This window comes from Aplysia californica, unplaced genomic scaffold (assembly GCF_000002075.1).
Source record: "Aplysia californica isolate F4 #8 unplaced genomic scaffold, AplCal3.0 scaffold00526, whole genome shotgun sequence".
Taxonomy (NCBI): Eukaryota; Metazoa; Mollusca; class Gastropoda; order Aplysiida; family Aplysiidae; genus Aplysia; species Aplysia californica.
In genome coordinates this window covers 15,695-27,054 of record NW_004797796.1, presented here as the reverse complement: position 1 = coordinate 27,054, position 11,360 = coordinate 15,695, and the positions used below count along the sequence as shown (strand labels likewise).

Below are 11,360 nucleotides of genomic sequence, written 5' to 3'. Positions count from 1 at the left end.
ACTGCAGCGCCATCTGAAGCAAAGAGCATACTTCCTGTGGACACTTTTTTGGCTGAGTGGCCCATCTTGTTATTCACTATCTTTGCCCTTACACAACTAACATGTAACTGTGCTGACAAGACTAACATACGACCGTTGTCGTTGCTTAAGAACACATTATGAGGGATAAGAGATTTGTTGGTGCATTTGGTCGGTCGGCCGCCGTCGTTATCCTAGAAGTAGAACGACTGTTACTCATCCGAGTGTTTTGTGTGAACGCGCAGTTAGTCGGACCCGTTAGTAAAATTGTTTCAATCGCGCATTCGCATCACGTGACATGATATCGCAGTGTGAGTTCTGCGTGTCAGGGACCGTCTTTTGACGGGGTCAACTTAAGTTCATGTATTTCGGGATTTATTGGGGGGGGGGGGGAGTATAGACACTTGGACTAGGAGTGCTTGACGTGATGCTTCAAGATTTACAAGAATTAATAATTTGCACGCACGCACGCACGCGCGCACACACATACACACGCACACACGCTAACAAACAAAGACACCCAGAGGGCATATAGGCCAAGTAATTTATGGATACCCCTGGAAAATTTTAAGTCAGCTTTGGCAGTCACCTCGGTGATTTGCTGTTGATCCTGATTTTTTTCACCAAATCCCGATTTTTTCTCCCTGAGATCCTGATTTTGAGGTTTCATAGAGTGGCAGGTCTGCACATTGCATGCACCACACGAGTAGGCTATCTGAGATCTGAGGTCTATTTGTGTAAAAACACATGCATCTAGAATTTACAAACTCAATTCAACTCGTTGAGGGAGATAAAAACAGATTGAGGGAGACAGGGGAAAATAGAGTGTATGTCTCCATACAGTTGCCTGTTGTACTTGACCAAGACAAGATCAATAAAGTTTGTTGTCATTATTGTCTTTGTTATGTGCTCTGTTGTGATAATATGAGGGCCATTATCAGGGGGGTTGGACCCATGCTATATACAACTACCCACATTGTGATGATTCTGATATGTTTTGCTGAGCTCAGTCGGGTTTTCTCTCCACAGAGGAAGATGTGGACAAAGAGGAAGTGTACAAAATGGCTACTGTGCTCCGTGATTGTGGAGGACTCGAGGTCATGCTGGAAAGGTCAGTAGCTACTTTTGCATGAAACTAACCTGTTTGGTCTTTCTTGAACTGTTTTTATTTAGTTTTTTTTTTTTTTAGTTTTGTTTTAGATGTATGTATCTGTTAGCTTTGAGAAAGTAGGTTGAATACTCAGTGAACTCTATGTTTGCATGAAGCAAACAGGTTGTATTTTAAGTTAAGTGACTTTGTATAGAGAAAGTAGGTTGTATTTTAAATTAAGTGTGTTTGCATCAGGAAAATGAACTGTATTTTACGTTACCTGTGTCTTTGTTTGTTTGGCAAAATTAATTTGAATATTGTGCTAGTTGTGTATTATTGGATTGAGAGAAAAGGCAGCGTTTCAGGGTTCATTTATTCCTTTGGAGAGTAGGTTCTACTTTTAATAAATACTAGAGTCCTTCTCAATTTTCTCTCTTAAGAACACTACACACAACTTCTTTTTCTCACCTTGTGATATATTATGTTTGGGCATTCTACTTTTTCCCAGCCTTATATTCCTTTATTTTCTTTATGTCAACTTTCATATGTTCTTTAATAATCTTATACCTCAATGTGCTATTTTTATGATGAAGCTCAAACTGCAATTATTTATTTTATTTTAAAATTTATTCTTTATTTTTTTTGTTTCTTTGTATTATTTTTTTGTTTGTGTGATTACATTTCTTTGCCTGTTTGCTTAGGTTTTTTTTGTTTAATCATGTAACTCAATGTTTCAGGCTTTCATCAATCAAAGATCTAGTCCTGGGCAAGCAGCTCATGGTAGTCCTCCTGAAGCTGTTTTCTTACGCTGTCAATGTCAAGGTCAACAGACAGCAGCTGACTGTGCCAGAGCTCAACTCCATCAACATTATGCTAGGGGCTCTCAATCTGGTAAGTTGGCACCTCTCTCAGTTGACGTCATGCAGAGGACCACGGTGCAGATGACTCTTGAACTTGAGCCATTCGGGGAGTTGAGAGGTTGATGGCCCAGTTGGTTTTGTCATATCGGAGAAGGACATCATTGAATTTGAAGGCCGTGCTTCTGAAATAAGATTACAGGATTTTGTAGCAACATGAAAGCCATACCAGAATTTGTGTACTTTTACTCTGATATTTGAATTTCAGATGTTGTGGATGCATATATTTGCAAGCTGTTTACTGGGGGCTTAATTTTGCCTACCGCTGTTAAATTGTGGTTATTTTGCTCAGTCTCAGACATCTTTCTGTGTGTTTTACTCCCACCGTACAGGCATTGTGGTCAGAGCAGGAGAGTGCGACCAGCACCAAGGGCCAGACCATCACTGAACAGATGCTGCACATCATGGAGGTGGTGCTGTTGGAGGCCAGCCAGCAGCCTCCAGAGAAGTACACGGTGAGTTGGTGCATGAGAACAAAATAGAGGCAAACCACAAACACACACACACACGCACAGGGTTGGTGATTTTTTTTATTTTTAAAATTTAATTCGCATTTTTTGGATTTTTAAATATTTTTTTAAAAATGTAGACTCAGTTTGGGATTTTTGGTGGCTAAAAGTATGTTCTTTTAGTGCAAAATGCATTGTCTTTATTTTAACTAATGATTAATTTAAGCAACTGCAAAAGAAAGCCTTAATCTGCTATATCAGTGAATTAAGGCTAAAGACAAAAAATGAAGAAAATGTCAGTTTAAAAGGAAGGGGGAGGGGTAATCATGCATAGATAAACTTGCATTTTATTACAGTGTGTGTGTGTGTGTGTGTGTTTGTGTGTGCGCGCACTTGTGTTTGTGTAAAAAGAAAAAGAAAATGCTAATTTCAATTATGGAAAAAAAAGTAAATTGAATACTGTTTTATTTTACAGTGACAGGGGGGGGGGAAGCAGACTTTTAAGCATAATTGTATTAGTCTACTAAACCTTATATCTGTTTTATCAAACTAAGGAAAGGAATTCTGAATGTTTAAAAGATGTAAAAAAGGAATACATTTTTTTTAAAAAGTGATTTAAATCACTGAGTTTTATTTTTAAAATCAAGTTGATTTAAATTTTTTAAAATCAACTGACTTAAATCGACTTGATTTAAATCAACCCACCCCTGATTTCAATTATGAAAAAAAGTAAATTAAATACTGTATTATTTTACAGTGACAGGGGGGAAAGCAGACTTTTAAGCAGGATTATATTAGTCTACTAAACCTTATATCTGTTTAATAAAATCAAGGAAAGGAATTCTGAATGTTTAAATATGTAAAAACAGAATACATTTAAAAAAAAGTGATTTAAATCATTGATTTTTATTTTAAAAATCAAGTTGATTAAAATTTTAAAAATCAACTGATTTAAATCGACCTGATTTAAATCAACCCAACCCTGCACACGCATAGGCACACACAGGTTTACAAACACATACACATGCATGCATGCACACACACATAACATACACAAAAAAACAGATAAGTATAAGAGCACACATACACAGATAGATCATTAAAGAGAAAATGCTACGTTTCTTTTTGCTACCATTGCACACAATTTTTTTATCCATCTTTATTTTGGGAGGACCGCTAATAGGATGCTAATTATCAATCTCTGTTCCTCCACCCGACCCCATTCTCCCAGGAGTTCTCCCAGCAGTGTGGAGACAAGGACCAGCTCCTGATGATGCTGGACAGGATCAACTCTCCGTTTGTGCGCTCCAATCCGACCATTTTGCAGGCCTTGATGCGACTCATCCCTTTCCTGGCCTTTGGAGAAGATGACAAGATGGAGGCTCTGCTCTCACACTTCAAGCCCTACCTGCAGTTTGATAAGTGAGTGTACCCCTGTCATTGTAGAATAGTGAGGCTTTCTTGCCTTGCTATCAGAAAAGTGAGTTTGATTTTCACATAGGGAAGATACATACAATCTGGTACACACAACGAGTATGCACATCGAGAGCTGCGCAAACTGTGAACAGATTTTCAGGTCCCGGATAATTTTGTATAATTATTTTTGTGTTCAATACACGCACAAAGCAAAAATAATTTGTACTTAACAAAGAGATTTGGTGTCTGTGAGGTTTGATCTAATCAAACTCAAACGTTAATTTCTTTGCCCAAAGTAGATTTGAGAGAGAGAGAGAAAATTGTTTCTTCTTTTGCGAAAAATCTCACTATTTTTGGGGGGGGGGGGTTTCAGAAAGGCTCCTGTGCTGTCAGACCAAGCACCTGAACTTGTACCTGTGATAACAAAAATAAATTAATATACACCTGAAAGTGATTCTTTCAAAGTTGGAGTTTCACAAACTTTCCTTCTTACTCACCTTATGTACCTGTAGGTCGCAGGAGTTGCTGTCAGGAAAAAAATAAAGTGTTTTAAGATTCATGTGGAAGTCAGCTTGAAGGACTGAAAATTTCCTTTTATTGGGTTCTTGACCATCTGGTGTCTCATGTTTTTGGGGATTCCAGTTGCTGGCTCATGCTCACAAATCTTGTGTGATAATGTTGATGATGCCGCTAACTAAAGGATGTTCACTAGGATGTGTCCTTTAACAAGAAATGATAACCGTAGCTAATAAGAATGAGCTTCACTGCTGCAACCAGTAATGGTGCTTGTGTATTTGAATTGGATTTAGTTTTTATTGAGCTATATTTTGCCGTGCCAAGGCAGAACGACGTATCTGCACTTTTTGTGATGTTGAGTTACATTGCATTGCCATTGGAAATATGGGCATGGCCCTTCAGTTACGTCTGTTTGCTATAGTGAAATATCCTATTTGTAGTGCAGATACGTCTTCCTGCCTACAAAAATTAATAGTTTTTGCCGATACGTCGGCCTGCCTTGGCACGGCAGTATTGTATGCTGTAAATGTTCAAGTATGCACCATTGTACACCGAATATCGACAAGGACAAATAAAGCGGGGGGTTTTTTCTTTTCTTTTTTTAGATTTGATGAAGAGCACAGCCAGGATGAGGAGATCCACGTGGACTGTTTCTGTTCCATCGCCAGTGCCATAGAGGTCAGTAAACTTTGTACATTGAGATCTTATCAAACCTTTTTGATAATCCTGCATAGGAAAAATGCACCAAAAAGGCTTTCTGTACTTTCTGCTAAAGCAGATATGGATGCCTTTCCTTATGCATGCACCTGTTGTATGAGGTAGAAATGTTCATGAAGCAAGAAGCTCATTCACATTGCTTTCAGTGCCGTACATACCCTTTCAACAACAGTGAAGCCCATATTAGTGATCAAAATTGTGATAACTCTATAGTATTCTCAGTGCAATGGTCTGCCACCATATCTTGTGTAAATTTAGCAACAAGTATTTTTTTTTTCTTTCTGAGTCGAGGAAAAGTTAAATTAAGTAGAAATGTTTCAATTTACTCGAATTTTTTCAACAACTTCGACCATTATTACCCTTTTGTTTTGTACTAGAAGCAAATGTCAAATGCTTGGCTAAACGCTCTAGATCTGTGACCGATGTGTCCTCTCCCACAGAGTAACGCCAATGGCATCCGTCTGAAGGACCTCATCATGGAACATGGTATGGTGCAGACTGCTGTAGACTTCATCCTTAAACATGCTCCAGAGATCAAGACCATGTTGGCGTAAGTCAGGTTATGTCTGATAATAAATAGTAGTTTGACTAGGCTTCATCTTGAGTCTTTGTAAATATGTAAAAGATACCCATTGAAATGGTTGCTGTTTGAGGGACTTTAAATTTTATTTGTGTTGTCCAAAATTATTTTGCTTGGTTAGAGATGGTTGGAGTATGCCGCTGATTTATTTGTCTCCCTCTGGCTTGTCCCGTCTGTCTCGCTTTACCCCTAGTGCTATAAGCTGGACGTTGTGGCTGTGATTCCGCTCCTTTACCAAAGGAAACATTTGTACAGACCTTGTTTTATCGAAGGGATTTTTTTTTCTGTAACAAACATAGTATAGACATCCCCTTGTACAAAGATTTTGATCATATGAGTTAATTTTGATACAGTTAAAGCTTACCACTACTGATATTGCCAACATTATTAGATTATCGAGGCATGTGATTATCCATATAGGTCTATGTTGATGTGATGATCCTTTTGCTTATGTTTTTATGATGGCCTCAGTATAATTGTTGAATGTCGTTGTTGACATGGAGGAAGGACCCCTGGGGCGGTGCCACCTACTGAAGTGTCTTTAGGCCATTCCCAAAAGGGGGACATTTCTCGTTCATGCACCGTAGAACAGTAAATCGGCTGATTCATCAATGTCACGCTCATAACTGTGCCTGATCTACAACAGGGAACTGCTGCTTTTTCTTTCCTAATCCTTACTATTGTCATTTTTCCTCTACTACTTTTGTATGTTTGTCACACTGTTGTGACCCGCTATTTCTGGGGTGCCTTGAAAGTCGAAACAGACTTTGTGCTGTTGGAGCTAGAGAGGTGAGCAGAGTAAGCCTGATTCCCTGTAAAGACTTCTCTGTTGACATCCACCCCTTGGCGTTCATATGACCTTATGCATTTGCGAGTGCCGTAAAACCTCTACTAAATAATAATTTTTTTTAATGGAGGAAGGGATTCATGTTGTATGTTTTATTGTTTTCTTGATCAGAACTGACTCAGATGTGTGGAAGGAATTTCTGTCCAAGCCTAGTCTTTCCTATGTTCTGCGCATGCTGACAGGGCTCTGCACCAAGCATGTTCCCACTCAGGTCAGTTTTTATTTTATCTTTAGTAATTATATTGGAAAATGGTGGCCCTTATACAAAAAGTAAATGAGCCTTGAAATATATCAATAAAATACACGTATATAGATTGTCTTGACACATTGGAAAAAGATTCATGAAAGGATACAAAAGGATCTAAATTGAATGGAGAAGAGAACATTGAATGTTTACTTGTGCTCTCTTCAGTTAGCATTTTCTGCCTCACTTTGGCCTTAACTAGCTGCATGCACCACTGTCACAGAACTTTGAATGTAGACCAGTACAGCACAAATAAGATAACATTTATAGTGACAGAGAGTGCCAGCAGCTGCCTTGTCATGTACTTATAGATTATTCTCACTCATGTATTTATTATAACTTCTATGTTTTGTGCCCTGACTACAACTGCCACTGTTGCCCCATCAATTTTTTTTTGCTTCAATGCAATACTTTTGTTCTTTAACTCACTTGCTGCCGGTGCCTTAGCTCAGACCAAGCTGCTGCCTGCCAGCTTTTTTTTGACCTTTTTCAAAGTCCAGTTACTCTGTACCTATGTATGTTAGATTTATGAAAATTGACCAGTTTCAGTAGGAAATGTTGAGCTTTACAGAACGGAAAGAATTTTGACTCAATGTTATTTTGTTCATGTTTTATAGTTTAAAAAAAACAACAACAAATTTTAGGGACTAAAACTTTTGTTTGGCCAAACTAGTCAGTACAATATTGTTGTTGTTTTTGTGAGAGTGTTGCTGTTTCTGTCCTAAAACACACACAAAAATATAACAAAACAAAGAAAACTAAATTGATAAGTTTATGATAACTTAAGCTACACTATTTCAAGTGTCACCCCTTGAATCATTAGTCATTAGTCGTTGTACTATAGACTTTAGTACTAGATATCTAGTATTGGTACTAGCCTACTGCTGTTGACAGCTAATCTACCTTTCTCTCATCTCAAACTACCATCACTACAATTATTTTGCACTTCATCATCTGAATCTGAGTTCATTGAATCATATGGATTCAGAATCTCTAAAATTACGAGCCATTTTCAATTCATATGAGCATGACGTTAGTGTTTGGTCAACTTTGGCCGCCCGACAGCAAAACAAAACCCAGAAATAGGACTAAGGGAACTCCCGTTCCAAAAATTGGCAGAATTTCAAGGGAAATCATTCTAATAAAGTGAAACTGTTCTGAGTGGTCAAAGGGATGTTTCTCTAGTAATTGGGCTATGCCGTTGCCGCATATGTGTCAGCAATTAGTAGAAATAAAGAGGAAAACATGAGGCCGACAGGGGTGCGGTAGTGGCGATGAGCGGTCGTCGCCAATTGACCGACACAGGTGCGGCAATGGCGGTGAGTGAGTTAAAGAACTGTGTTGTCACATGCTTAGCACTGATTAAGATATGCGGTTTGGCTTTATTCGGTTGGTCAAGTGCATAGACTCTCTCTCCTCTCTCTCTCTCTCTCTCTCTCTCTCTCTCTCTCTCTCTCTCTCTCTCTCTGTCTGTCTCTCTCTCTCTCTCTCCCCCCCTCTCTGTCTCTGTCTCTGTCTCTCTCTCTCTCTCTCTCAAATTTCTGTAGATAGAACAATACCTCTATTTGAGAACAATCCGTTGAAGAATAAGACATTATACAAGTAAATCACAAAGGTGCCATGAAATAGAAATTAAAAGGATTAATGAGCGGCTGAGAAAGGCACACTGAAGCCTTGATAAATAAACAATTACTGACATGGACTGATGCTGATAGACCTATTGTTTGCTGATTTCTTTCCTCTTTATCTGGCAGAACCTGATTGCAGAGTCGTGCATCCCTATTCTGCACAAGCTGGAGCAAGTCTCTTCTGACCAGCATGTGGGCACCATGGCTGAAAACTTGCTCGATGCTCTCAAGATCAACCCTGACGCTGCCAAAAAAGTATGTTTGTATTGGATAAGCCATTTCCTTCTGTTGTTTGTGTGCTAGTTTGTCTTTTAACTCATTCGCTACGTATTATTTTCGGCTTGTGGACGAATTTTTTTTCGGGAGAGCGAAAGAGATGATGACTAGTGGGCAGTTAAAAAGTCTTTGGGGCCACAAATTCAAATACATATCAACGTATTATATACCAATATTTTCAGTATGGTTTGTAGAATACATCTGTAATGTTTATTTATGTATTTTTCAACTTTGGTTCCTGTAAGAGACGATTATGCAACACAGTTTTGATTGGATGCGAATAAAATTTGAAAATAAAAAATTTTTAATCTTTGGTGAAACTCAAAAAATCTGTTTGCACCTAGTCAAATCATACATCAAAATAACCATAAATGAATATAGACAGTTATTTACCTACATTCCATAATATTTGTACATTTTGAACATAACGTCCGATATTGAAAAAAAATTAAAAATTTTATAATCTTGAAAAACGATCTCAAACAGAAAAAAGTCCGCTCGTATCTTATATGGAATTATTCAGAATTGCATTTGGAATAAACCTAAGCATGTCTTGTGTGTAATTTCATCAAAAAGTAGTGATTTTGGGGAGAGGAGAAAAAAATATTTTGACTATTTAGATCTAGACCTAGATCAAGCACTCAAAAATATTGATTTCTCAATAACAGTGCATTGGCACTATGAGTCCAATCGTATCAATATTATAAAAAAGAGTCCTACACTTTTTTAGTGGGCAAAATAATGATAGATTTTGTTGTGTAAAATTACAAAAACTGGTGTCCGGGCTATAATTTTTGGCATCGCGATAAAACAAAGTCGAATAAACTACGAAATCGCGTTTCAAAACTGAATCTAAATTTCCGATTTTCAGTGGAAATGCTTGACCCGGAAGTCAACATTATGTTAGGACATTTATTTTAACATGGATATGTGGATTGGAATAGAATCTAAGCTAAAATTGAAGATCGGTTCTCGCGCCGCCGGGGGCGGCTTAGCGTACTGACGGCACTTTAGCCACGCCGCCCCCCCACGGCTCGGCGTAGCGAATGAGTTAAGGCATGTATTATTAAAAATTTTAAAGACAAGCAATCTCTTTCAGTTCTACAAAGTCATATTTTGATTTTGTTGTCTGATTAGACATGATGTAAACTGTAGATGATACCATATAGTTCATCTGAACAATAAGTGGTCTTTCTGGAAATAAACTTCGTAGCTTTTACTCAACCAAGTGTTCTGTGTATATTCCTGTATCCTAGTTTGTGTTTGCTCTGGCATAATCTGCTCCTTCTACTTCTTTTCACGACCACTTTTGTCCTTGTCTGCTCTCAGCGAAATGTGGCAGTAGTCCTGTTGGCTCACTGTAGACTACAAATCAACAACTTGTTTCCTGAGATATTGATGAAAGAGTGAACTTTTTTTGAGTTCTTTGGCGTTTTTTGTTTTTTGTCCCACAGATCGAGGAAGTGAGACAGCAGACCAAGGCAGAGAAAAAACGGCTTGCCATGGCTGTGAGAAAGAAACAACTTGGTGCCTTGGGAATGACGGTGAGTTATATCTGAAGAATTTGGTCACAGATAGAATAGAGGTCTTTGTCTACTTTTAACCTTTTTTTTTTCTCTGCCTCTTGTAATGTATTCGTAAACGTATTCAGGTGAGTGGTGGAAATAAATCCATTGCATTCCAGAAAGAGGTACATGTTTCAAATGTTCTTGTGTGATATTGTTTGTGGTTTATTTTCTGTTGTCCCTACTTTCCTTCCTTCATTTTCCCTTTATTCTCTACTTCATTTTCATGGATAACAGCTCTGCCTGTATGTTTTTAAATGGCCATTTTGTGTCTTGAGAGGAGTTTTATTGATACTGATAAAATTGACCATCATTCAAGTAGATGACAAATGTTGTGACTGTCAGTGTTATTTGTGTTGTGAAATAGACACTTTCTGACATTTTTACTAACTTGATAGCATCATTGGCTGAATAAAAGATGCATGAGTCTTGTCCTTGAATACAAAAATTAATGATAATTGTTGTTCGTTAGTTTGGTGAATGCAAAAATTTATACAACTTTTACTGGACGTGAAGAAATGGTTTCTGCAATTGTTGGTAGATTTTAAATAAATGTATTTGACAAGCTTTGGTTGGTATAAAGAAACATTAACCATGTGGGTGGTTGGCAGGTGCTCTGGTGTGGTTTGCTTCTTCTTTCCTGTCAAACATCTATCGTCCTCATCTCCCCTTCTTCATTTTTATGTTTGTTACTCTCTTGCAACAGCTCTAATCTTCTGGCGCTCATATGACCTTATGCTGTTGTGAGCGCAGTAAAACCTCTACTAAAACTAAAAAGAAACATTAACTATTACTCTTGGTAGATGCAGTGACGGATTTTCTAGTCCAGTTTTAGAAGATGTGAAGAAACGCCTCCTGCAAGTTTCGTACTTCTTTTCCTCAGACAAATGAGAAGGGCCAAGTCACAGTCAAGTCTTCAGTGCTGAAACAGATGGAAGATCTGAAGGAAGAGACTGGCCTCACCTGCTGCATCTGCCGAGAAGGATATCGCTACCAGCCGCAAAAGGTATATGCCCTTATGTTTGTCTGATAGGATGTTGGTTGGTAGGGCTTGTTGTTTTTGTTCACAGATACAATTTAGATCAGGTTTGGGGGGG

The 11,360-nt window shown here is 38.1% G+C and overlaps 1 protein-coding gene across 1 annotated transcript in view; it reads left to right on the top strand.

Annotated features, from left to right (window-relative positions):
* Window positions 1-11,360, top strand: part of LOC101864706 (E3 ubiquitin-protein ligase UBR4) — a gene marked incomplete in the record, with an annotated part of 129,570 nt that overhangs the window by 108,380 nt on the left and 9,830 nt on the right. Inside the window, 10 exon segments of the mRNA XM_013086956.2 lie at window positions 1,048-1,129; window positions 1,846-1,999; window positions 2,358-2,480; window positions 3,706-3,896; window positions 5,012-5,084; window positions 5,564-5,673; window positions 6,662-6,761; window positions 8,549-8,677; window positions 10,153-10,242; window positions 11,147-11,269. Coding sequence (XP_012942410.2) covers window positions 1,048-1,129; window positions 1,846-1,999; window positions 2,358-2,480; window positions 3,706-3,896; window positions 5,012-5,084; window positions 5,564-5,673; window positions 6,662-6,761; window positions 8,549-8,677; window positions 10,153-10,242; window positions 11,147-11,269 — 1,175 coding nt within the window.